Genomic DNA, 27613 nt, shown 5'->3' on the forward strand with positions numbered 1-27613 from the left:
CTTTTTTCCTTGTTTTTTCCCCCTGCTTTCTGCTTTTTTTCCTGTTTTTCTTTTGCTTTTTCTTGCTTTTTCCCCACTTTTCCCCCAGCTTTTCCCACTTTTCCTGCTTTTCCCATTTTTTTGCTGTTTCCCCAACTTTTCCCAGTTTTCCTCACTTTTTCTCGACTTTTCCTGGGTTTTTCCCCGCCTTTCCCAGTTTTTCCTTTTTTTCCTGCTATTTCCTTATTTTTCCCACTTTCCCCCAGCTTTTCCTACTTTTGCCACTTTTTTCTGCTTTTCCCTCAACTTTTTCTCAGTTTTCCTCATTTTTCCTGAATTTTTTTACTGCTTTTTTACTTTTTTTTTCCAGCTTTTCCCCCACTTTTTTTTTCTTTTTTTCCTTTGCTTTCCCCCACGTTGCCCCACTTTTTCTTTTTTTTCCCTACTTTTCTCTGATTTTCCTTGTTTATTCCTGCAAATTCTTTATTTTCTTATTTTTCCCGCTTTCCCCACTGTTTTCTACTTTTCCCCCAACTTTCTCCCACTTTTTTCTCACTTTTCCTTGATTTTTTCCTGTTTTTTTCCTGTTTTTTCTTTGCTTTTCCCCACATTTTCCTGCTTTTTCCTGTTTTTTCCCCACCTTTTTGCCCTCAATCCCAAAATTCCTTCCTGGAGAGGAGTTGTCTTGGGGATGGAGCCAATCCCAGGCTGGGAGAGCTGGGAATGGAGGGAATTCCCTGGAAAAAGGGGGAAATGGGATTTGGGAAGGAATTCCTGGCTGGGAATTTCCCTGGATTCCAAGGTAAACTTGGAGCACCGGAATGTTGGGATATTTGGGATTGAAGCTCCATGAAATTCCAAATTCCCACAATTCCAGGAAATCCCCCCAAGCCTCTCCTTGGGGTTCCCAGCTCTAAACCTCCGTCGTTTAATTCCCAAATTCCCAAATTCTTTGAATTCTCATTCCCACTGGGAATTGCCGGGATCATCCTGGAATTCCCAGCCCCATCCCAAAATTCCCATCCCAATCTGCAATTCCCAGCCTGATCCTTTCTGGTTTGGTTTGATTGGGTTGGGTTCATCACCAGTGCTGTGCTTTGGTCCATCACCCTGTGCTTCAGTTGGGTTGGGTCGGGTTTGGTTTGGTTCAGTTCATCACCCTGTGCTTAGGCTTGGTTTAGTTAGGTTTGATTGGATGGGGTTGGGTTGGATTTGGTTGAGTTGGGTTTGGTTTGGTTTCATCCATCACTCTATGCTTAGGTTCGGTTTAGTTAGGTTTGGTTTGGTTGGGTTGGGTTTGGTTGGGTTGGGTTTGATTGGGTTGGATTTGGTTTGGTTGGGTTAGGTTGGGTTTAGTTGGGTTAGGCTGGGTTCATCACCCCTGCTTTAGTTTGGTTTGGTTTGGTTTTGTCCATCTCCACATTGCTGGGTCCATCACCAGCGCTTTGGTTCCTCCCCTGATGCTTTGGTTTGGTTTGGTTGAGTTGGGTTTGGTTTGGGTCATCGCCGGATGTTTTAGGTCATCACCTGATGGTTTGGTTCGGTCCATCAGCAATGGTTTAGTTTGGTTTTAGTTGGGTTGGGTTGGGTTTGGCTCAGTTCACCACCCCATGCTTTGGTTTGGCTTGGTCCATCACCAGTGCTTTGGTTTGGTTTAGTTTGGTTTGGCTTTGGTTGGGTTGGCTTTGGTTGGGTTGGCTTTGCTTTGGTTCAGTTCATCACCCTGTGCTTTGGTTTGGTTTGATTTGGTCCCTTACCAGTGCTTTGGTTTGGTTTTGTCCATGACTGCGAGCTTTGGTTCATCACCTCATGGTTGGGTTTTGTTCCTCACCAGTGCTTTGGTTCCTCGCCGTTGGTTGGGTTTAGTTTAGTTGCGTTTGGTTTGGTTGGGTTGGGTTGGGTTGGTTCATAATTTCTCTTGGTTGGATTTGGCCTGGTTTGGTTGGGTTTGGTTTAGGTTGGGTTGTGTTTGGTTGGGTTGGGTTTGGTTTATTTTGGGTTGGTTGGGTTGGTTGAGTTGGTTGGGTTGGGTTTGGTTGGGTTGGTTTTGGTTTGGGTTGGGTTTGTTTGAGTTGGGTTGGTTTTGGTTGAATTGGGTTTGGTTTGGATTTGGTTGGGTTGTGTTGGTTTGGGTCACCATGAGCGGCTTTGGCCATCACTAATGCTGTGGTTGGTCCGTGACCTCGCGCTTTGGTTTGGTTCCTTCCGGTGTGGTTGAGTTGGGTTCGGTTGGATTTGACCAGGTTCGGTTGGGTTCTGTTTGGTTCGGTTGGGTTTGATTGGATTTGGTTCCGTTTGTTTCTGTTGGGTTGAGTTGGGTTTGTTTCTGTTGGGTTTGGTTCCATTGGGTTAGGCTTGGTTCGGTTGGGTTTGGTTCCATTTGGTTCTGTTGGGTTGGGTTCCATTGAGTTGGGTTTGGTTCTGTTGGGTTTGGTTCCGCTTGATTCTGTTCGGTTGGGTTCTGTTGGGTTGGGTTTGGTTCCGTTGGGTTCCATTGGGTTGGGTTGGGTTCGGTTTGGTTCTCTTTGATTCTCTTGGGTTCTGTTGGGTTCTGTAGGGTTGGGTTCAGTTCTTTTGGATTCGGTTCGGTTCCATTCGGTTCCATTCTGTTCCGTTGGGCTCCATTTGGTTCCGTTGGGTTGTTTTTGGTGCATCCCCTGTTCTTCTCTCAGTGCTCCGGCTCTTCCCGACTGCGCTGGGACCCCCGGGAGCGGCTCCGAGCCGGGAATTCCCCATCCCGGGTAATTCCATGGGAATGACGCAACCGGATAATCCCAAAATCTGGAAATCCCAAAATCCAGGAATCCAGGAATCCTGTCCTGTTCCTCGGGAGCTGGGCTGGGAGAGACGGGAACGGTCCAGGGAACCCCAAATGCCTGAGAATACTGGGAATCTGAAATCCCTGGGAATATTTGGAATCAGAAATTCCTAAAATCCTGGAAACCCCAAATCCTTGGGAATCCTGGGATTTGAAAATCCATGGGAATTCAGGGAATCCATGGGAATCCTGGAAGTCTGAAATCCATGGAAATCCTGGAAATCCAAAATTCCTGGGAATCCCGGGAATCCGAAAATCCCTTGGAATACCAAGAATGTGAAATTCTTGGGGATTCCAGGAATCTGAAATTCATGGGAATACTGAGAATTTCTGGGAATCCTGTAAATCCCGAATCCCATTAAATCCATGGGAATATGAGAAATCTGAAATCTTTGGGAATCCTGCAAGTCTGAAATCCATGGGAATCCAAAATTCTTAGAAATTCTTGGGAATCCTAGGAATGCAAAAATCCTTGGGGATTCCAGGAATCCACAATTCGTGAGAATCCCAGGAATTCCGAATCAGAAATCCGAAATCTCCGGAAATACTGGAAATCCCAAATCCCTGGGAACCAGGAACTGAAAATCCTTGGGGATTCCAGGAATCTGAAATTCATGGGAATCCTGGGAATCCCAAATCCCTGGGAATCCAAAAACCATGGAAATCTCATAAATCCAAAATTCCTGGGAATTCTGACAATTGGAAATCTTTGGGGATTTCAGGAATCTGAAATTCCTGGGAATACTGGGAAGCTGGGGGAATCCAGGGAATCTAAAATCCAAAGGAATCCAAAATCCAAGGGAATCTTGAGAATTGGAAATCCCTGGGAATCCCAGGAATCCAGAATTCATGGGAATATTTGGAATCTGAAATCTGTGGGAATCCTGGGAATCCAAAATTCTCTGGAATATTGGGAATCAAAAATCCATGGGAATACCGGGAATGTGAAATCCTTGGGGATTCCGGCAATCCACAATCCATGGGAACATTGGGAATCCCAAATCTCCTGGAAAACCAAGAAGCAAAAATCTCTGGGAATTCTGGGAATCTCAAATCCCAAATCCCTGAGAATCTCAGGAATCCCAAATCCCCGCAATCCCTAAAAATCCACAATCCCTGGGAATATCAGGAATCCAGTTTGTCTATCCCAAATTGTTGGGAATTCCAGGAAAATCCCTGAATCCCAAATTCCCCAGGAATTTTCCCATTTTTTTTTTTTTAATTCCAGGTGCTCCGTAGGATCCCACCATGAGCGGCCTCGGCGACGGCTCCGCGGATCCGGCGATTCCCGAATCGCGGAAGCGCAAAGGATCCCCCTGCGACCCCGCCCTCAGGTACCGCAAACCCCGCAAATCCCTCGGAATTCCTGAATCCATTGGAATTTTCAGATCTGTCAGAATTCCCGGGATCTGTCGGAATTCTCAAATCCGTCGGAATTCCCAGATGTGCCAAAATTCCAGGATAAAAAAATCTGGAAAAACGCAGGAAAAATTGGGGAAAAATGGGAAAATATCAGGAAAATGGTAAAAAATTGGGAAAAAAAAATCTAGAAAAACTCAGGAAAAATTGGGAAAAAATGGGGAAAAAGCTGGGAGAAAACCAAAAAAATGGTGAAAAATTGGGCAAAAACCAGGAAAATTTGGGAAAAAATTACAAAAAAATGAGGTAAAAGTGGGAAAAATGCAGTGAAAAAACTGGTGAAAAAGCAGGAAAATGGTGAAAAAGTGAGGGATAAATGGTGACAAAAATGGGGGGAAAAAAAATCAAGAAATATTGCGAGAAACTGGGGAAAATGGAGAAAAAAACAGGAAAAAATGGGGAAAATAGTGAAAAATTGGGAAAAAATGGGAAAAAAATTCACGAAAAATGATGAAAAATTGGGAAAAAATCTGGGAAAAACCTGGAAAAAACCAGGAAAATGGTGAAAAAATTGGGAAAAAATGGGGAAAAAATCAGGAAAAAACCTGGGGAAAAACTTAAGAAAAATCAGGAAAAACTGGGAAAAATGCTGAAAAATTAGTAAAAAAAAGTGGAAAAAAATCGAGAAAACCTGGGAGAAAAGCAGGAAAATGATGAAAAAGTGAGAAAAAAGTGGGGAAAAAAAGTGGAAAAAAGAAGTGAAAAAACCCAGGAAAAAAGCAGGAGAAATGGTGAAAAAATGGGGAAAAATATGGAAAAAAGCGGGAAAAAGTGTGAAAAACTTGGGAAAAAAGTAGTGAAAAAATTGGGAAAATTTGGGAAAAATGGTGAAAAAGCAGATAAAAACTGGTAGGAAAAGCAGGAAAAATTGTGGAAAATTGGGAAAAGATGTGGGAAAGAATTGGAAAAAAGCAGGAAAAATTGGGGAAAAGTGGGGGAAAAAACAGAAAAAAATTAGAAGAAAAGCGTTGAAAAATTAGAGAAAAAAGTGGAAAAAATCGGGAAAACCTTGGAAAAAACTGGGAAAAAAAGCAGGGAAATGATGAAAAAGTGGGGGGGGGAAAAAAAGGGTAAAAAAGCAGGGAAAGTCGAGAAAAAGTGGAGGATAAATGGTGAAAAAAAATAGGAAAAAAATTTTTAAAAATGGTGAGAAATTGAGAAAAAATGGAGAAAAAACCAGGAAAATATTGGGTAAAAATAGTGAAAAATCGGGAAAAAATCTGGAAAAAACCAAGAAAAAAGCCAGAAAATGGTTAAAAATTGGGAAAAAAAGGGGGAAAAAAGCAGAAAAATGGCAAAAAATTAGGGGAAAATTTGGGAAAGAAGTGGAACAGGGGTGTGAAGGCTGTGGTGTGCCGGCAGCGCGGAGAAGCGGCGGCGCGAGCAGGAGCACCGGTACCTGGAGGAGCTGGCCGAGCTGCTCTCGGCCAACATCGGCGACATCGACTCGCTCAGCGTCAAACCCGACAAGTGCCAGATCCTGAAGAAAACCGTGGATCAGATCCAGCACATGAAGCGCCTGGAGCAGGGTGGGTGGGTGGGGAGGGGAATTTGGGGGTGGGGAGGGAAAATTGGGATTTGGGGAGGGAAATTGGGGAGGGAAAATGGCGCTGGAATGGTTCCGTTGGAGGTTTTGCAGGAATTTTCTTGGGAAAATTGGGATTTGAGAACAGAAAATTGGGATTTGAGGAGGGAAATTTGGGATTTGGGGAGGGAAATGTGGATTTAAAGAGGGAAAATTGGGATCTGGGGAGGGAAAATTGGGATTTAAGAAGGGAAATTTGGGTTTGAGAAGGGAAAATGGCGCTGGAATGGTTCCATTGGAGGTTTTGCAGGAATTTTCTCTGGAAAATTGGGATTTGGGAAGAGAAAATTGGGATTTAAGGAGGGGAAGTTGGCATTTAAGGAGGGAAAATTGGGATTTGAGGAGAGAAAATTTGGGATTTGAGAAGAGAAAATTGGGATTTGGGATGGGAAAATTGAGGTTTGAGAAGGGAAAATGGCCCTGGAGGTTTTTCCACAATTCCCTCTGCCAAACTGGGATTTAAGACGGGAAAGTGGCGGCGCAGACACTCCAGAAATTTTTTCCTAGAAAATCACATTTTCTGCCGATAGGGAGTTGAAAATTCCCTTTTTTTTTTTTTTTTTCCCAGAAAAAACGACAGATGACGACGTCCAGAAATCCGACATCTCCTCCAGCAGCCAGGGCGTGATCGAGAAGGAATCGCTGGGGCCGCTCCTGCTCGAGGTGGGCACCAAAATTCCAAAGGAAAATCGGGAATGCAGAAAGGGAAAATAGGGAATGAGCCAAATCCAGGTTTTTTTCTGGGATTTTGGGGTGGATTCTGGGCTTTAATCCCAGGTTTTGGGATTTAAATGGTTCTGGAATGGAATGGGATTTTCTGGGAGCTGGGAATTCCAAATCTGTTTTTTTTCCTGGATTTTGTGCTTTAATCCTGGTTTTAAGGATTTAAATGGCTCCAGGATGGGATTTTCCAGGAATTCCAAAGGAAAATCAGGAATGTGAAAAGGAAAAATCGGGAATGAGCCAAATCTGTTTTTTTTTTCTGGCATTTTGTAGTGAATTTTGTGCTTTAATCTTGGGTTTAAGGATTTAGGTGGTTCTGGAATGGGATTTTCCTCTGTAATTTCATTCTCTTCCCACTTTGTGTTGAACTTTTGGAATTCTTTCCCTTTTCCAGGCCCTGGATGGAATATTTAGGATAAAACCTTGGAATTCTCTCTTTTCCAGGCCCTGAATGGACTTCTAGGGTTTAGAATAAAACCTTGGAATTATTCCCTTTTTTTCCCTGTTACAGGCCCAGAATGGGATATTTGGGATAAAACCTTCGAATTCTTTCTCTTTTCCAGTCGTGAACGGAATATTTGCGATAAACCATGGAATTCTTCCCCATTCCAGTCCTGAATGGGATATTTGGGATAAAACCTTGGAATTCTTTCCCTTTTCCAGTCCCTGGATGGGATTTTTTGTGATAAAACCTTGGAATTCTTTCCCTTTTCTGGGCCCTGAATGGGGCATTCAGGATAAAACCTTGGAATTATTTCCCATTCCACTTCTGAATGGGATATTTGGGATAAACCATGGAATTCTTTCCCATTCCAGTCCTGGATGGAATATTTGGGATAAACCATGGAATTCTTTCCTATTCCAATCCTGGGTGGGATATTTGGCATAAAATATGGAATTCTTTCCCAGTCCAGTCCTAGATGGGTTTTTAGGATAAAACCTTGGAATTATTTCCATTTTCCAGGCCCTGGATGGGGTATTTGGGATAAACCATGGAATTCTTTCCCATTCCAGTCCCTGGATGGGTTTTTGGGATAAAACCTTGAAATTTTTTCCAATTCCAGTCTCTGAATGGGATATTTGGGATAAACCATGGAATTCTTTCCCTTTTCCAGTCCCTGAATGGGATATTTGGAATAAAACCTTGGAGTTTTTCCCATTCCAGGCCCTGGATGGATTCTTTTTCGTGGTGAACCGCGAGGGCCGGATCGTGTTCGTGTCGGAGAACGTGACGGGGTACCTGGGCTACGGGCAGGAGGAGCTGATGAACTCCAGCGTGTACAGCATCCTGCACGTGGGCGACCACGCCGAGTTCGTCAAGAACCTGCTGCCCAAGTCCCTGGGTACCGCAACGCGCACAGAACGGGACGGGAAATCTGGGGGGAAATTGGGGAAAAAATCTGGGGAAAATTGGGGGAAAAGTCTGGGAAATGTGGAAAAAAATCGGGGAGAAATTGGGGGGAAAATCTGGGGAAAATCTGGGAAAAATCTGGGGAAAATATGGAAAAAAGTCTGGGAAAATCTGGAAAAACGCAGGAAAAATCTGGAAAACTCTGGGAAAAATCAAGAAAAAAATCTGAGAAAAATCTGGGGAAAATCTGAGGAAATATGGGGGAAATACAGGAAGAATATGGGGAAAATTGGGGGGAAATCTAGGGAAAATCTGGGGAAAAAATCTCAGAAAAATCTGAGAAAAACCCAGGAAAATCTGGGGAAAATCTGGAAAAATTCTGGGAAAAAACTGAGAAAAATCTGGGAAAATCTGGGGAAAAATCTGGGGAAAATTCGGGCAAAGGTTGGGGAAAATCTGGGAAGAATATGAGAAAAATCTGGGGAAAAATTTGAGAAAAATCTGAGAAAAATCTGGGAAAAGTCTGTGAAAAAGTCTGGGGAAAATCTGGGGAAAAGTCTGGAAAAGAATCAGAGAAAAATCTGGGGAAAATCTGGAAAAATACGGGGGAAAAATTTGAAAAATTCTGGGAAAAATCTGGAAAAAAATCTGAGGAAAATCTGGAAAAAAATTGGGAGAAAATCTGGGGAAAAACACAGAAAAAAATCTAAGAAAGACCTGGGAAAAATCTCAGAAAAATCTGGGAAAATACAGGAAAAATCTAGTGAAAATTTTGGGAAAAGGTCCAGGAAAAATCTGGGGAAAATCTGAGAAAAATCTGGAAAAAACATCTGGGGAAAATACAGAAAAAATCTGAGAAAGATCTGGGAAAAATCCCGGAAAAATCTGCGGAAAAGTCTGGGAAAACTCTGGTAAAATCTGGGGAAAATTGGGGGAAAAATCTGGAAAAATCTGGGGAAATTCTGGAAAAAAATCTGGAAAAATATAAGGGAAAAGTCTGGAAAACTCCAGGGAAAATCAGGAAAAAAATCAGAGAAAAATCTGGGGTAAATCTGGAAAACTCCAGGAAAAATCTGGGGAAAATCTGAGAAAAATCTGTGAAAAATCTGGAAAAAAGTCTGGGGAAAATCAGGAAAAAGTCTGAGAAAGATCCGGGAAAAATCAGAAAAATCTAGGGAAAATCCGGAAAAAAATGTGGGAAAATCTGGGGAAAATTTGGGGAAAATCTGGGGAAAATTTGGGGAAAATCTGGGGAAAATACAGAAAAAATCTGAGAAGGATCTGGGAAAAATCTCAGAAAAATCTGGGGAAAAATCTGAAAAAAAAATGGGGAAAAAATCTCAGAAAAATCTGAGAAAAATATGGAAAAAAATCTGGGGAAAATAAGGAAAAAGTCTGAGAAAGATCTGGGAAAAAAGCAGAAAAACCTGGGGAAAAGTCTGGAAAAATTCTGAGAAAAAACTGAGGAAAATCTGGGGAAAATTTGGGCAAAGTTTGGTAAAAATCTGGGAAGAATATGAGAAAAATCTGGGGAAAATCTGAAAAAAAAATCTGGGAAAAATCTGAGAAAAATCTGAAAAAATCTGAGAAAAATCTGTGGAATAGTCTGGGGAAAATCTGGGGAAAAGTCTGGAAAAAAATCTGGGGAAAATCTGGGAAAAAATCCGAGAAAATCTGGAAAAATACAGGAGAAAAATCTGGGGGAAATATGGGGAAAGTCTGGGAAAAAAACGGAAAAAATCTGAGAAAGATCTGGGAAAAGTCCCAGAAAAATCTGGTGGAAATCTGGAAAAATTCTGGGAAAAATCTGGGGAAAATCTGGGAAAAAATCTGAGAAAGATCTGGGGAAATTCTGGAAAAAAATCTGGAAAAATTTAAGGGAAAAGTCTGGAAAACTCCGGGGAAAATCAGGAAAAAAATCTGAGAAAAATCTGGGGTAAATCTGAAAAAAAATTCTGGGGAAAATCTGGGGAAAAAATCTCAGAAAAAATCTGAGAAAAATCTGGGAAAAAATTCTGGGGAAAATAAGGAAAAAGTCTGAGAAAGATCTGAAAAAAATCCCAGAAAAATCTGGGGAAAAATCTGGGAAAATACAGGAAAAATCTGGGAAAAATCTGAGAAAAATCTGGAAAAAAATCTGGGGAAAATATGGAAAAAATCTGAGAAAGATCTGGGAAAAATCCCGGAAAAATCTGCGGAAAAGTCTGGGAAAAATCTGGTAAAATCTGGGGAAAATTGGGGGAAAAATCTGGGGAAATTCTGGAAAATAATCTGGAAAAATATAAGGGAAAAGTCTGGAAAACTCCGGGGAAAATCAGGAAAAAAATCTGAGAAAAATCTGGGGTAAATCTGAAAAAAAATTCTGGGGAAAATCTGGGGAAAAAATCTCAGAAAAAATCTGAGAAAAATCTGGGAAAAAATTCTGGGGAAAATAAGGAAAAAGTCTGAGAAAGATCTGGAAAAAATCAGAAAAATCTAGTGAAAATCCGGAAAAAAATGTGGGAAAATATGGGAAAAATCTGGGGAAAATCTGGGGAAGATTTGGGAAAAATCTGGGGAAAATACAGAAAAAATCTGAGAAGGATCTGGGAAAAATCTCGGAAAAATCTGGGGAAAAATCTGAAAAAAAACTGGGGAAAAAATCTCAGAAAAATCTGAGAAAAATATGGAAAAAGATCTGGGGAAAATAAGGAAAAAGTCTGAGAAAGATCTGGGAAAAAAGCAGAAAAACCTGGGGAAAAGTCTGGAAAAATTCTGAGAAAAAACTGAGGAAAATCTGGGGAAAATTTGGGCAAAATTTGGTAAAAATCTGGGAAGAATATGAGAAAAATCTGGGGAAAATCTGAAAAAAAAATCTGGGAAAAATCTGAGAAAAATCTGGAAAAATCTGAGAAAAATCTGTGGAATAGTCTGGGGAAAATCTGGGGAAAAGTCTGGAAAAAAATCTGGGGAAAATCTGGGAAAAAAATCTGAGAAAATGTGGAAAAATACAGGAGAAAAATCTGGGGGAAATATGGGGAAAGTCTGGGAAAAAAACGGAAAAAATCTGAGAAAGATCTGGGAAAAATCCCAGAAAAATCTGGGGGAAATCTGTAAAAATTCTGGGAAAAATCTGGGGAAAATCTGGGAAAAAATCTGAGAAAGATCTGGGAAAAATCTCAGAAAAATCTGGGGGAAATCTGGAAAAAAATCTGGGGAAAATCTGGAAAAAAAATTTTGGGAAGAATCTGGAAAAAAATCTTGGGAAAATCTGGGAAAAAAATCTGAGGGAAATCTGGAAAAATCTGGGAAAAAAATCTGGAAAAATCTGAGAAAAATCTAGAAAAAAAATCAGGAAAGATCTGGGAAAAATCAGCGAAGTAGTCTGGGAAAAGGGAGTCGGGGGCTGGGCAGGGTTGGGAACGTGGGGGGTGTTGGTAAATTTTTATTGATTATGTAATGTCTTATTTTTTTAAAGTTATTTTTAAATTTTTAATTATTTTTTAAATTTAAATTTTATTTTAAATTGTATTTAAAAATCCCCAACGACCGCAGCAGCCGCACATTCCATTGCCGAATATTAGACCAGAGCCCCAAACCCTGTGGGATTTTTGAGAATTCCCATTCCCATTTCCCCATTTTTCCCATTTTTCCCCTTTCCCAGTGAACGGCGTGCCGTGGCCGCAGGAGCCGTCGCGCCGCAGCAGCCACACCTTCCAGTGCCGGATGCTGGTGCGGCCGCCGGACGAGGCCGGCGCCGAGAACGCCGAGCTGCGGCAGCGCTACGAGGTGATGCAGTGCTTCACCGTCAGCCAGCCCCGCGCCTTCCAGGAGGAGGGAGAAGGTGGGAAATGCTCTGGGAAATCTGGGATTTGGGATTAGATTGGGAATGGGAATGGAGTTGGGATTGGGAATGGTGGATTGGGATTTGGAATGATAATGGATTGGGATTGGGATTGGGCAGAATGGGGTCAGGATTTGGAACAGGATTGGGAACGGGATTGGGGGTGGGATTGGGATTGATCTTCACCGTCAGCCAGCCCCGCGCCTTCCAGGAGGAGGGAGAAGGTGGGAAAATGTTCTGGGAATTCTGGGATTTGGGATTTGGGGTTGAGCTTCACCGTGAGTCAGCCCCACATCTTCCAGGAGGAGGGAGAAGGTGGGAAAGGACACTGGGAATTGTGGGATTGGTAATGGGATTGGATTGTGATTGGGATTGGGAATGGGAATGTGAATGGGATTGGGAATGGTGGATTGGGATTTGGAATGATAATGGGAATAGGATTGGGATTGGGATTGAGCAGAATGGGGTCAGGATTGAGAACAGGATTGGGATTGGGATTGGGATTGGGATTGGGATTGATCTTCATCATCAACCAGGAGGAGGGAGAAGGTGGGAAAATGGTCTGGGAATTCTGGGATTTGGGATTGGAATTAGATAGGGATTTGGATTAGATTGGGATTGAGATTGGGATTGGGAATGGGGTTGGGAATGGAGGATTGGAATGGGATGGAATTGGGATTTGGACTGATAATGGGAATGGGATTGGGATTGGGATTGATATTCACCGTCAGCCAGGAGGAGGGAGAAGGTGGGAAGGGACACTGGGGATCTGTGGGGTTGGTAACAGGATTGGGATTGGGAATGGGGTTGGGATTGGGAATGGAGAATTGGGATGGGGTGGGATTGGGATTTGGAATGATAATGGGAATAGGATTGGGAGTGGGATTGAGCAGAATGGGGTCAGGATTGGGAACAGGATTGGAAACGGGATTGGGATTGGGATTGATCTTCATCATCAGACAGGAGGAAGGAGAAGGTGGGAAAATGTTCTGGGAATTGTGGGATTTGGGATTGGAATTGGGATTGGGATTGATCTTCACCGTCAGCTAGCCCCACGCCTTACAGGAAGAGGGAGAAGGTGGGAAAGGACACTGGGAATTCTGGGATTGGTAATGGGATTGGGATTGGGATTAGGATTGGGATTGGGAATGGGGTTGGGAATGGAGGATTGGGATGGGGTGGGATTGGGATTTGGAATGATAATGGGAGTGGGATTGGGATTGGGTTTAGAATTGGGATTGGGATTGGGATGGAGCAGAATGGGGTCAGGATTTGGAGCAGGATTGGGATTGGGAATGGGGTTGGGATTGGGATTGGGAATGGGAATGGGGTTGGGAATGGAGGGTTGGGATGGGGTGGGATTGGGATTTGGAATTATAATGGGAATGGGGTTGGGATTGGGATTGGGATTGAGCAGAATGGGGACAGGATTGGGAACAGGATTGGGATTGGGATTGATCTTCATCATCAACCAGGAGGAGGGAGAAGGTGGGAAAATGGTCTGGGAATTCTGGGATTTGGGATTTGGGGTTGGGCTTCACTGTCAGCCAGCCCCGCGCCTTCCAGGAGGAGGGAGAAGGTGGGAGAGCATTCCTGGGATCTGGGATTGGGATTGGGATTAGATTGGGATTGGGAATGGGAACGGAGGATTGGGATGGGGTGGGATTGGGATTTGGAATGATAATGGGAATGGGAATGAGGTTGGGATTTGGGATTGGAATTGGGATTGATCTTTACCATGAGCCAGCCCCGTGGGAGAAGGTGGGAAAGTGTTCTGGGAATTCTGGGGTTGAGATTGGGTTTAGGAGTGGGAATGGTGTTAGGATTGGGATTAGGATTGGAATTGGGATGGAAGAGAACTGGGATTGGGGGTTGGCATTGGGATTGAGTAGGGTTGGGATGGGAAGGCGTTGGGATTGGGATGGGAATGCAGGATTGGAAGATTGGCACTGGAATGGGAAGGAGCAGGATTGGGATTGGCATTGGGATTGGGAGAGCAGAATTAGGGATAGGCTTCAGATTGGGATTGGGATTGGGAGAGCAGAATTAGGGGTAGGTTTCAGATTGGGATTGGGATAAGAAAAGGACAAATCCTGAGTTTTCAGGACCAAATCCCAGCAAAACCCGGAATTTAATTCTCCCAACTCCACCCCATCCCATAAAACCTCCCCAACTCATTCCCCTAAACAGGAATTCCCAGGAATTCAATCCCATTTCCTCAGATACAAAACTCCTGCCAGAAAACACATCCAGGGCAGGCAGTCCAATCCAGGAGCAAGAATTGAAATTCAGATCCAGAATTCCCGACATTCCCGATGTTTTTTCCCAGATTTCCAGTCCTGCCTGATCTGCATCGCCCGGAGGTTGCCGCGCCCGACCGCCCCGACCCCGACCGAGTCCTTTGTCACCAAACAGGACACCACAGGTAAATCCCACACATTCCCTGGAATTCCCCCAAAAATCCTGGAATTCTGGGCTCTGGAGATCGCGGATTTCTGGGAATCGCGGAATTCCCGGACGGTTTGAGTGGGATTCAGCTCCGATCCCATCTCAATCCCATCCCACCTTTCCAGGGTGCTCCAGGATTTCTTTAGACACTCCCAGGGATTTTCTGGGAATTTTTCCAGCCCAGCATTCCCAAATTATTCCCAAACCTGATTTTTTTTTGGGATTTTGGGTGTTTTTTTGGGAATTTTTTTTAGAATTTCTTTGGGGATTTGACGTTTTTGTTGGGATTTGAAGTTTTTTTAGGATTTGGGATTTTTTAGGATTTTGTGGTTTTTTTCTGGGATTTGTTTTTTTTTTGGGATCACCAGGATACCCTAGGATACCCCAGGAATTCCTTCCCAAATCCTATTTCCTCCTTTCCCAGGGAATTCCCTTCATTCCCAGCTCTCCCATCCTGGGTTTGGTTCCATCCCAACTCCTCTCTGGGAAGGAATTTTGGGAATTTCTTGAGAATTTGGGACTCCAGGAAGTGTCTCCTTTCCCTTTTCCATCTCTGAATTCCATAAAAATCCCTTGGGATGGATCCTGAGTGTCCTGGATCCCAGAATCCTGGAATGATTTGGGATGGGATCCATGGACCTTCAATCCCTCCTTTTTTTCTTTTCCCCCTTTTTCCCAGATTTTGTTTTTACCCTTTTTCCATTTTCCTATTTTCTTCCCTTTTTCCTCCTTCTCCCCTTTTCCCTATTTTCCTTTTCTTCTTTTTCCATTTCTTCATTTTTCCTATTTCTCCTTTTCCCTAATATTGTTTTTTTTTCCCTTTTCCCCTTTTTCTCCCCTTTTTTCATTTTCCCTTTCCCCCTTTTTTTCCCTTTTCCCCTTTTCCCAATTTCCCCTTTTTCTCTCTTCCTTCCCCCATTTTCACAATCCAACACCTTAACTGCAAATCCACCTCACCCTCCCAGCTCCAACTCTTCCATGACCATTTCCAACCTCCCAAATTTCCCAAACTTTTTGTTTTTCCAGGAAAAATCATCTCCATCGACACCAGCTCGCTGCGCGCTGCCGGCCGGACGGGGTGGGAGGATCTGGTTCGGAAATGCATCTACGCCTTCTTCCAGCCCCAGGGCCGGGAGCCCTCCTATGCCAAGCAGCTTTTTCAAGAAGGTATCCACAAGTTTTTCCAGTTGGGAATGTTTTCCTGGAAAAATCCAGAACGCCGGAAAATCGGGATTTGGGTTTTCCCCAAAATCGCGGCGTTGATTTTGTGTGATCGCCGTTGGGTTTTGGGTTTGATTTTTTTTTTTTTTTTGAGAGGTGGTGATGCCAAGATGGATTTTGGTGTTGGGGTTTTGGGGGTTTTGTTGGGATTTTTAAAGGGATTTTGCCATGTTTTTTTCCTGGAATTTCCTGGTTTTCCTCTCAGTGATGCCGGCACCACATGGAGCTGCTCATCCCCTTCATACTGAGCGATGGCTCTGTGCTGACCCTCCCTGGGTCCTGTTGGGGATTTTGGGATTAGATTTCCATTGGAATTGGGTTTTTGGGTTTTCTCAGAATTTTCTTGGGATTTCCTGGGATTTTTTCCCTGTTTTTCCCCAAAATTCCCAGTTTTTCCCCTCAGTGATGGCTCTGGCACGGCCTTCAGAGCCTCATCCCCTTCACGCTGAGCGATGGCTCTGTGCTGATCCTCCCTGGGTCCTGTTGGGGTTTTTGGGATCAGATTGCCATTGGATTGGGGGTTTTGGGATTAGACTGGGATTTTTCAGGGACTTTTTTGGGATATTTCCAGGATTTTTCTGGGATTAAGGAGTTTTTCCCCTCAGTGATGGCTCTGGCATGGCCTTCAGCCCCTCATCCCCTTCACGCTGAGTCACAGCTCCGTGCTGATCTTCCCTGGGTTCTTTTGGGATTTTTGGGAACAGATTTTCATTGGACTGGGTTTTTTGGATTTTCTCAGAATTTTCTTTGGATTTCCTGGGATTTTTTCCCTGTTTTCCCCCAAAATTCCCAGTTTTTCCCCTCAGTGATGGCTCTGGCACGGCCTTCAACCCCTCATCCCCTTCATACTGAGCGATGGCTCCGTGCTGATCCTCCCTGGGTCAAGTTGGGGTTTTTGGGATCAGATTCTCCTTGAATTGGAGGTTTAGGGGATTAGATTGGGATTTTCTTGGGACTTTCTAAAGATTTTCCTGGAATTTCCCAGAAATTGAATATTTTTCCCCTCAGTCACGATACCAGCACCTCATTGAGCTCCTTGCCCACCTCACACTGAGTGACGGCTCCATGCTGGCCCTCCCTATGTTGTATTTTGGTTTTTGGGATTTTCTTGCAATTTTCTCTTGACATTTTTGGAATTTCCTGGGATTCCCCATATTTCCCCCAAAAACTCCCTGTTTTTCCTCTCAGTGATGACTCTGACACGGCCTTCAGCTCCTCATCCCCTTCACGCTGAGCAGCAGCTCCATGCTGATCCTCCCTTTGTTGTATTGTGGTTTTGGGGATTTTCTCGGGATTTTCTCAGGATTTCCCAGGATTTCCCCCAAAATTCCCGTTTTTCTCCCCAGTGATGACGCGGGGCGCGGCCTTCAGCCCCTCGTACCGCTTCACGCTGAGCGACGGCTCCGTGCTGAGCGCCCACACCAAGTGCAAGCTCTGCTACCCCTCGAGCCCCGAGGTGCAGCCCTTCATCATGGGCATCCACGTCATCGACAGGTGAGGCATTCCCGGCAATCCCTCGCGATTTTCTTGGGAATTCCATGGAATTCCGGCCGGGAACGGGGTCCCAAATCACCCACCGGGAGTAGAGATGAAGCTGCGGACTCTGATCCCATCCTGAGCTTTTCCAGTTTTGGGTTTTGCTGTCTTTTCACTAGTGTTGAGATTTTCCCAAAATTCCCAGAATTGCAGAATTTTTCAGGAATTTTGTTGTTACCTAAGAAAAATTTTCTGGTGTTTTCACCCTCTGGGTGAGGAACTTTTCCCTAAAATTCAGCCTCAACATCTTCCAGCCATTCCCTGGCTGCTCAGTGCTGGGTTGGGATTGGGTTTGGGATTGGGTTCAGGATCAGGATCAGGATTGGGATGGGAATTAGGATTGGGATTAGATCAGGATTTTGACTGGGATTGTGTCCAGGACCAGGATTGAGATCAGGATCAGAATTGGGATTGGGATTGGGATTGGATTTGGGGTTGGGATGGGGATCAGGACCAGGATTGGGATTGAGATTGGGATCAGGATTGGAACCAGGATTGGGATTTGGATTGGGGCTGGGACTAGGATGTAGGGATTGGGATCGGGATCAGTATCAGGATCGGGATGAGGAGTGGGATTGGAATGGGGATCAACATCAAGATTGGCATTGGGATTGGGATGGGGATTGGGATCAGGATTGGCACTGGGATTGGCAAGGGAATTGGAATCAGTATTGGGATCAGGTTCAGGTTCAGGATCAGGATTGGGATCAAGATTGGGATCTTCCCCTCCCAAGGATTTCAGTCAGAATTTCCAGGAAAAATGATCCCTTGGAGCTGCTTCCAAGCTGGAATTCCCATGGATCCCAATGGACCAGAAATTTGGGAAAACCGATTTTTCCCAGCACTTGGGGGCTGTGATGGCGGGAATACTGTTGGAACAGGATTTGGGAACTCCAGATGTGGACAAAGGGTTCCGAGCAGCCGGAATTCCAAGCAGGAATTTTTTGGTATTCCTGCATTTGAGAGTCCTGCATGAATTTTTGGGAAAGTCTCCGGAAAACACTAAAAATTTGGGAAAACCGATTTTCCTTGGTTTTTTTCTCCCTGCAGGGATCACGGAATTCTGTCCCCACAGGACGCCCCCGCGCCCGGCCTGGCCCTCCCCAGGCTGAATCCCAACGTTTCTCCGGGATCGGGAATGGCGCTGCCGCCTTCCCTCCCTCCATCCAACGGCTCCGTCATGGCCACGCCCCCGCCCCATCCCGGCAATTCCCAACAGAATTTCGGGAATCCGCTGGCATCCAACGTTGCCTTAAACCAGAGCCCCGGCAATTCCCACCCTTTGTCTCACGGCAGCTCCCCCATGAACAGCCCCGGCGTTCCGGCGCCGCAGTTCCTGTCGCCGCGGCACCGCGGCAGCCCGGGCCTGATCCCCCGATCCCGAGCTCCTCCCGGCAATCCCTTCTCGCCGTCCATGCACTCCTCCGGAGGCGGCAATTCCCGGCCTTTCCCCGGCGCTCCCGGCAATCCGGCGCTTCCCGACGCCAACCCCGCGGCGTTCCCCTTGCGGCAGCCCAACTCCCAAAGCTCTCCCGGCCGCTTGGGCGGCAAATCCGACGGCAAGGACGGCAAGGAGATGGCTTCCGTCCTGGGCGAGATGATCCAAGGGGACGCCGAGAAAGCGCCGGAGCCGGGAATGGCGCACGGGGCCGACGGCTCCGAGGCCAAGTGCCCGCAGGCCACCAGCCACCGCCTGGTGCAGCTGCTGGCCAGCACGGCCGAGCAGCAGCTGCGGCACCACGCCGACGCCGACACCAGCTCCAAGGACGCCCTGGCCTGCGCCGGCATCGCCGGGAACCCCGCCGGGAATTCCTGCCCGTCCTCGCACAGCTCGCTGACGGAGCGGCACAAAATCCTGCACCGGCTGCTGCAGGAGGGGAGCCCCTCGGACGTGCCGGGTTTGACGCCCGAGCAGGACAAGAAGGAGAATCCCGGCGGGAACGCCACCGGGAACGCTGGTGGGAATGCCGGCGCGCATCCCGGCACGCCGGAGGCGGAGAAGAAGAAGGAATCCAAGGATCACCAGCTGCTGCGGTACCTGCTGGACAAGGACGAGAAGGAGCTGGGCGCGGCGCCGGCGCTCAGCCTGGACGACGTCAAGGTCAAGGTGGAGAAGGGCGAGGCCGCGGAGCCGTGCCCGGCCCCCGGAGCCCCCGGAGCCCCCGGAGCCAAGGTGCCGCCCGGAGACGAGGCCAAGGCGGAGCCGCAGGGACAGGTGGGTGTGCGGGGTTCTGTGGGATACGGGGATCCCGGTCCTGATCCCGGTCCTGATCCTGATCCTGATCCTGATCCCAGTCCTGGTCCCTGATCCCAGTCCTGATCCTGGTCACAATCCTGATCTCAGTCCCAATCCTCATCCTAGTCCTGATCTCAATCCTAATCCTGATCCTGATCCTGGTCCTGGTCTCCATCCCAATCCCAATTCCGATCCTGGTTCTGATGCCCATTACAGTCCTGATTCCAGTCCCATTCCCAGTCCCAATTCCAATCCTGATCCCAATCCCAGTCCCAATCCCAATCTCAACCGTCGTCCTGATCCTGATCCCAATCCTGGTCTCAATCCAATCCCAATCGAAATCCCAATCCTGGTCCCAATACTCATCCCAATCCTGACCCCAGTCCCGACCCCAATCCCAATCCACACGCACACCCTGATCCCAATCCGAATATCAATCCTCATTCCAATCCCAATCCCCCTTCCAATCCCAATCCCTATCCTGATCCCAAACCCCACCCCAATCCTGATCCTGATCCCAATATCAATCCCAATCCCGGTCTTGATCCCAATCCCAATCCCCATCCCGACCCCAATCCCCATCCAGCACTGAGGAGGGATTTTTCCTTGGAAATTCCATTATTTTCTCCTGGCTGATTCCAGGTTTTTCCTTCTTTTCCCTGGGAATTTTGGCAATTTGGGCTCTGGCTCGTTCCAGGATTTTTCCTTTTTTTTTTTCCTCTGGGAATTCTGGAAATTCCTGGAATTCTGGATCTGGCTCATTCCAGGATTTTTCCTTGTTTTCCATTGTTTAAACCTGGGAATACTGAGAATTCTGGGAATTTGGGATTTCAGGATTTTTCCTTATTTTTTTTTGTATTTCAACTCCGAAAATTTTGGGAAATTGGGATCTGGCTGATTCCAGGATTTTTTCCTCCTTTTCCAAAGTTTAAACCTGGGAATTTTGGGAATTCTGGGAATTTGGGATCTGATTCCTGGATTCTCCCTGGCTGATTCCAGGGTTTTTCCTTCTTTTCCATAGAATTCCAGGAATTCCAGGAATTCCAGGAATTTGGGATCAAGCTCCTTCCGAGATTTTCCCCAGCTAATTCCAGGATTTTCCCTTCTTTTCCCTGAGAATTTTGGGAATTCTGAGAATTTGGGCTCTGGCTGATTCCAGGATTTTTTTCCCTCCTTTCCCACAGTTCTCAGCCGAGCTGGAGCAGCTGGATCAGCTCCTCCCTTCCTTGGAAAAATCGGCACCGATTCCCGGGATTTGCGGCCCAGAAAGGAATGAATCCGGAATTTCCGGAATGTCCGGAGCAGTGTCCGGAGCAGTGACCCCTCTGCAGCCCAGCACGGCCGCCAGAGCCCCCACGGGTACGGGAACTGTGCTGGGAATTCTGGGAATATGGGGAAAATTGGGAATTTTGGGAATTCTGGGAGTATCGGAAATATGGGGAAAATTGAGAATTCTGGGAATTCTGGGAGTATTGGGAATATTGGGAATATCAGGAATACTGGGAATCCTGGGAATTTTGGGAATTCTGGGAATATTGGGAATTCTGGAAACATTGGGAATATTGGGAATATCAGGAATGCTGGAAATATTGTGAACATCAGGAATTTTGGGAATTCTGGGTATCTTGGGAATTCTGGGAATATTAGGAATTCCAGGAATACTGGGAATTCTGGGAATTCTGGGAAAATTGGGAATTCTGGGAGTATCAGGAATATCAGGAGTATTAGAATTATTGTGAATATCAGGGATACTGAGAATCCTGGGAGTCTTGGGAATTCTGTGAATATTGGGAATTCTAGGAATACTGAGAATTCTGGGAATATCGGGAATATCAGGAATATTAGAAATATCAGGAATATCAGGAATACTGGGAATCCTGGGAATTTTGGGAATTCTGGGAATATCAGGAATTCTGGGAATACTGGGAATTCTGGGAATACTGTGAATACCAGGAATATTGGGAATATGGGGAACTCTGGGAATCTTGGGAATTCTGGAAATATTGGGAATTCTGGGAATTCTGAGAGTATTGGGAATATCAGAAATATTTGGAATTCTAGGAATTCTGGGAATACTGGGAATATCAGGAATTCTGGGAAAACCAGGAATTCTGGGAATATTGGAAATTCTGAATATATTGGGAATATCGGGAATGCCACAAATTCCGGGAATATCAGGAAATCTGGGAATATCAGCAGTATTGGGAATTCTGGGAATTCTAGGAATACTGGGAATTCTGAGAAATTTGGGAATTATGGGAATTCTGGAAATTCTAGGAATTCTGGGAGTATTGAGAATACTGGGAATTGTGGGAATTCTGGGACTTCCAGGAATATCTGGATTATCAGGGATATCAGGAATACCCAGAACATCAGGAATTCTGGGAATATCAAAAATATTTGGAATATTAGGAATATTGGGAATGTCAGGATTATTGGGAGTCCCAGGAATAGCGAGAATGGCGCGAATATCAGGAATCCTGGGAATCTTGGGAATTTTAGGAAATCTGGAAATATTGGGAATTCTGAGAATAGTGGCAATGTCAGAAATTCTGGAAATATTGGGAATATCGGGAATTCCGGGAATATTGAGAATTCTGGGAATATTGGGAGTCCCAGAAATATCAGGAATTGTGGAAATATTGGGAATATTGGGAATTCCAGCAATACCGGGAATATTTGGAATACTGGGAATTCTGGGAATATTTGGAATTCTAGGAATATTGGGAATATCAGGAATATTGAGGATATCAGTAATTCTGGGAATATCAGAAATTCCAAGAGTGTTGGGAATACTGGAAATTCTGGGAATATTGGGAGTTCTGGGGATTCTAGGAATACCGGACATATCGGGAATATCGGGAATTCTGGGAATACTGGGAATTCCCAACATTCCCCCCATTTTCCCTGCAGAATTCCCATCAGCACTGACTCCTTTCCCTGTTTTCCCTTTTTTCCCTCTTTTCCCTTTTCCTGGAATTCCCAGCCCTGGGCTCCTCTCCGGCCGTTCCCGCTCCTCGTGCTCCCTTCGATTTCTGCGATCCCGGCAATCCCGGCGCCTCCCGCGGCCCCGCCCAGCCGGGCAGGAACTCCGGGAATGTTCCCAACCCTTTCCCGCCCGACTCAGGTTGGATCCCTCCCCTTTTTTTTTTTTTTCCCCATTCTTTTCCCAAGTTTTTCTGTGGGAATTCCGTGGAAAAATGGGAATTCTCATTCTTTTTTCCCATAAAAATGGAGATTCCCGCTTTTCCCAATTCCCAGAAAAGCAGAAAATTCCAGAGGCCTCAATCCATGGAAAATTCTGGAATTCCAGAGGGTTGATGACATCACCATTCCCTTGGAATTCTGGGAATTCTTTGGGATTTGGGAGCTTTTCCTGCTCCGGATCCGTAAATTTGGGATTTTCCAGTCCTGGATTCCCGGATTTTGGATGGAGAATGGAAAAATGGGAATTGTTGGGAAAATTCTGAGGAATTTCTGGAATTTCCTCGAAAATTCTGGGATTTGGGATCTAATTCCAGTGAAAACATTGGAGGGGGGAAAAAAACTCCAAAATTTGGGAATCCTGGCTGGAATTGTGCTGGAAAAATCGCAAATTTCTGCCTTTTGTTTGGGAATCCGCAACCAGAATTCCTGAAATTCCAAAACTGAAATCCCAAAAGTTTGGGATAAAATTTTTTGGGATAACCAGGAATGGGAACCACTGAGAATTCCATGGAAAAATGGGAATTGTTGGGAAAATTCTGAGGAATTTCTGGAATTTCCCTGAGAATTCTGGGATTCTGGGATGGGAATTCTGGAGCTCCTGGATTTGGGATCAAATTCCAGTGAGAACTTTCGGGGGAAAAAAACAAACTTTGGGAATTCTGGCCAGAATTGTGCTGGAAAATTCCCAAATTCCAAAATTTTCTGGGAATTCTTGAGGATTTCTGGGATTTCTTTGGGGGATTTTTTTGAGATTTTTTTAGGGGAATTTTTTTTGATTTTTGGGATTTTTTGGGATTTTGGGGGGATTCCCATTTTTCCATGGAATCCTCAGTGCTTCCCCATTCCCAATTATCCCAAAGAATTTATCCCAAACTTTTGGAATGTTGGGATTCCAGTTCTGGATTTTTCCATCCCAAATTTCTGGAATTCCAGGCAGAAATTTGGGAATTTTCCAGCACAATTCTTACCAGAATTGTTTTTTTTCCCTCCAAAGTTTTCACTGGGATTCGATCCCAAATCCTGGAGCCCCAAAATTCCAATCCTGGAATCCTGGAATTTTCGAGGAAATTCCAGAAATTCCTCTGAATTTTCCCAAGAATTCCCATTTTTCCTTGGACTCCTTGGTGATCCCATTCCCAGTTATCCCAAAAAATTTATACAAAACTTTTGGAATGTTGGGATCCCAATTCTGGAATTTCAGGAATTCCAGGTGTGAATTCCCAAATAAAATGCTGGAATTCCAGGTGGAAATTTGGGAATTTTCCAGTGCAATTCCGGCCAAAATTCCAAAATTTGGTTGTTTTTTTTTTTCACCCCAACGTTTTCACTGGAATTAGATCCCAAATCTGGGAGTTCCAAAATTCTCATCCCAAAATCCCAGAATTTTCATGGAAATTCCTCAAAATTTTCCCAAGAATTCCCAAATTTTGGGGTTTTTTTTCCCAAAGTTTTCACTGGGATTCGATCCCAAATCCCAGAACTCCGGAATCCCAAAACTTTGGAATTCCGGCACCCAAAATAAAACCCCCAACATTCCAAGCCTCACATTCCCAGGAATTTTTGGGAATTCCTGATTTCTCCCCTTCCCCTTTTCCCAATTTTTTTTTGTTCCCTGCAGGAATGCCAGAGCTGGAGCTGGGAGTTCCCGATCCCGGGTTGGGAATCCCGGGAATGTCGGAGCAGATCCCGTGGGCGGATCCCGGGATGGCGGCGCTGAACCGAGGGGCTCTTCCCAAACAGGACGAGTGAGTCATTCCCAAATTCCATTTTTTCCAGGAAAAATCAGGATATTTTACATCCAATGGACTTTTCCCAGATTTTTTTCCCCCTACCTGGAATTCCAGGAATTTTCCCCATTGGAAAAATCCCATTGGAATTCTCGGTTTTGGAATTTTTGCCCCTTGGAGTTTTCTCCCCTTGGGATTCTTGATTTTGGAATTTTCCTTGGAATTTTCCCCTTGGAATCTTTCTCCTTGGAATTTTCCCCCCCTAGGAATTTTCCCCTTGGAATTCTTAATTTTGGAATTTTCCTTGAAATTTTCCTATTGGATTTTTTTTCCCCTTGGAATTCTCCCCCTTGGAATTTTCTCCTTGAAATTTTTCTTTTGGAATTCTTCCATTAGAATTTTTTCCCCTTGGAATGTTTAATTTGGAGTTTTCCCCTTGGAATTTTCTCCTACTGAAATTTTCTCCTTGGAATTTTCACTTTTGGAATTTTTCCATTGGATTTTTTCCATTGGAATTTTCTCCCCTTGGAATTCTCCCCCTTTGGAATTCTAAATTTTGGAATTTTCCTTGGAATTTTTTTCCTTGGAATTTTTTCCCCTTGGAATTTTTTTTCCCCTTGGAATTTTCCCACCTTGGAATTCTCCCTCTTGGAATTCTTTCTTTTGGAATTTTTCATCTTAGAATTTTTCCTTTGAACGTCTCAATTTTGGAATTTTCTTTGGAATTTTTTTCTCCTTGGAATTTTCTCCTCCTGAAATTTTCTCCTTGTAATTTTTCCATTAGATTTTTTTCTTTGGAATTTTTTCCCCTTGGAATTTTTTCCCCTTGGAATTCTTAGTTTTGGAATTTTTCCCTTAGGGATTTTCCCTCCTTGGAATTTTCCCCCTTGGAATTTTTGCCCCTTTGGAATTTTTTCCCCTTTGGAATTTTCTCCCCTTGGAATTCCCAATATTGGAATTTTCCTTGGAATTCCAATTTCCCGGTTGAGAATTCCCATTTCTCCAGGTTGTGAATTCCTGGATTTTTTTTCCAGGTGTTAATTCCTGTTTTTCAGGGTGTGAATTCCTGTATTTCCAGGTGGATATTTCCTAGGGTTTTTTTTTTTCCTATTTCTGGGTAAGAATTCCCATTTTTCCAGATTGTGAATTCCTGTGTTTCTCTGAGTGTGAATTCCCATATATCCAGACATGAATCCCTGTTTTTTTCATGTGTTAATTCCCATTTTTCCATGCTGTAATTCCCATTTTTTTCCAGTTTTCCCTGTGTCAGGCTGTGCAAGCTGGATGAGCTGCTGTGTCCATGTTTTTCCATTGGTTAATTCCCATTTTTCCATGTTTGAATTCCCATTTTTTTTCCCATTTTTCCTGTTTTTCCTGAAGACCATGCCAGCTGGACGAGCTGCTGTGTCCAAGTTTTACCCTGTGCTAATTCCCATTTTTCCATGTCTGAATTCCCATTTTTCCCATTTTTTCCAGTCCCAGGCCATGACAACTGGACGAGCTGCTCTGCCCATTTTTTCCATGCTGTAATTCCCATTTTTCCATGCTGTAATTCCCATTTTTCCACCCTGTAATTCCCATTTTTCCACGCTGTAATTCTCATTTTCCATGTGTTAATTCCCATGTTTTCCATGCTGTAATTCCCATTTTCCACACTGTAATTCCCATTTTTCCACACTGTAATTCCTATTTTCCTTGTTACAGACCATGCCAGCTGGACAAGCTGCTGTGCCCACGTCCATGTTTTCCATGCTGTAATTCCCATTTTTCCATGCTGTAATTCCCATTTTTCCCGTTTTTCCCCGCTCCAGGCCGTGCCAGCTGGATGAGCTGCTGTGCCCATGTCCATGTTTTCCATGCCATAATTCCCATTTTTCCCGTTTTCCCCATCCCAGGCCGTGCCAGCTGGCCGAGCTGCTGTGCCCATGTCCATGTTTTCCATGCCATAATTCCCATTTTTCCCGTTTTCCCCATCCCAGGCCGTGCCAGCTGGACGAGCTGCTGTGCCCGCCCACGACGGCCGAGGGCCGCAGTGACGAGAAGGCGCTGCTGGAGCAGCTCGTCACCTTCCTGAGCGGCCGCGACGAGACCGAGCTGGCCGAGCTCGACCGCGCCCTCGGCATCGACAAACTCGTCCAGGTACCGGAATTCTGGGAGTGGGAATTCCGGGGGAGCGGGGACGGCATGAGGGTCAGACCCCAAGGAAGGATTTCGGGTTGGGTGCACAAAGAGGTTTTAGGAGTGGAGACCGAAGGGATTTTGGGATGCAGAAGGATTTTGGGGTCAGACTCCAGAGGGATTTTGGGATCCAAAGAGATTTTGGGGTCAGGCGCCAAAGGGATTTTGGGATGCAGAGGGATTTTGGGGTCAGGCGCCAAAGGGATTTTGGGATGTGAAGGGATTTTGGGATGTGAAGGGATTTGGGATCAGGCTCCAGAGGGATTTGGGATTGGCCTCAAGAGAGAACTTGCGATCGGGTTCCAAAGAGATTTTGGGATCCAAAGACATTTTAGGATCCGACTCCAAAAGGACTTTGAGATCTGAAGGGATTTAGGGGTCAGGCTCCAAAGAGATTTTGGGATCCAGAGGGATTTTGGGATCAGACTCCAAAGGGATTTTGAAATCTGAAGGGATTTTGGGGTCAGACTTCCAAGGGATTTTGGGATGTGAAGGGATTTTGGGGTCAGACTTCCAAGGGATTTTGGGATGTGAAGGGATTTTGGGATCAGACTTCCAAAGGGATTTTGGGATCCAGAGGGATTTTGGGATTGGCCTCGAGAGAGAACTTGGGATCAGGTTACAAAGAGGTTTTGGGATGCAAAGAGAATTTGGGATGGGCTCCCAAGAGATTTGGGGATTGGATTCCAGAGGGATTTTGGGATCTAATGAGATTTTGGGATTGGCCTTGAAAGAGAATTTGGGATCAGGATCTAAAGTGATTTTGGGATGGGATTTCAAAGAGGTTTTGGGATCTGAAGGGATTTTGGGATTGAGGTTTCAAAGAGATTTTGGGATCCAAAGAGATTCTGGGATCAGACTCCAAAGGGATTTTGGGATCCAAAGGGATTTTTTTTTGCATTGACCTGGAAAGAGAATTTGGAATTGGGCTCCAAAGAGATTTTGGGATCAGACTCCGAAGGGATTTTGGGATGTGAAGGAATTTTGGGATTGAGGCTTCAAAGAGATTTGGGATCCACAGGGATTTTGGGGTCAGACTCCAAAGGGATTATGAGATCCAGAGGGATTTTGGGATTGACCTCGAGAGAGAATTTGGGATCAGATTCCAAAGGGATTTTGGGATGCAAAGAGAATTTGGGATGGGGCTCCCAAGAGATTTGGGGATTGGATTCCAAAGGGATTTTGGAATGGGATCTAAAAAGAATTTGGGATTGAGGCTTCAATGGAATTTTGGGATCTAATGAGATTTTGGGATTGGCCTTGAAAGAGAATTTGGGATCAGGATCTAAAGAGATTTTGGGATGGGATTTCAAAGAGGTTTTGGGATGTGAAGAGATTTTGGGATTGAGGCTTCAAAGAGCT

The 27613-nt window shown here is 45.0% G+C and overlaps 1 protein-coding gene across 3 annotated transcripts in view; it reads left to right on the top strand.

Moving 5' to 3' along the window:
- The window catches only part of NCOA1 (nuclear receptor coactivator 1), a 41112-nt gene that overhangs the window by 1549 nt on the left and 11950 nt on the right, over nt 1-27613 (top strand). For 2 of the 3 annotated variants that reach the window (XM_033056441.1, XM_033056443.1), the window contains exons 2-14: nt 4026-4131; nt 5579-5745; nt 6370-6464; nt 7690-7867; nt 11519-11698; nt 14028-14123; nt 15173-15313; nt 16714-16861; nt 17954-19118; nt 20324-20498; nt 22126-22266; nt 23965-24091; nt 26053-26212. In XM_033056441.1, coding sequence (XP_032912332.1) covers nt 4046-4131; nt 5579-5745; nt 6370-6464; nt 7690-7867; nt 11519-11698; nt 14028-14123; nt 15173-15313; nt 16714-16861; nt 17954-19118; nt 20324-20498; nt 22126-22266; nt 23965-24091; nt 26053-26212 — 2859 coding nt within the window. In that variant the 5' untranslated portion in view covers nt 4026-4045. The remainder of the gene's footprint in view (nt 1-4025; nt 4132-5578; nt 5746-6369; nt 6465-7689; nt 7868-11518; nt 11699-14027; nt 14124-15172; nt 15314-16713; nt 16862-17953; nt 19119-20323; nt 20499-22125; nt 22267-23964; nt 24092-26052; nt 26213-27613) is intronic. The other variant, XM_033056444.2, reaches the window with a different exon arrangement.

The sequence above is a fragment of the Catharus ustulatus genome, chromosome 3 (genome assembly GCF_009819885.2).
Source record: "Catharus ustulatus isolate bCatUst1 chromosome 3, bCatUst1.pri.v2, whole genome shotgun sequence".
NCBI lineage: Eukaryota > Metazoa > Chordata > Aves > Passeriformes > Turdidae > Catharus > Catharus ustulatus.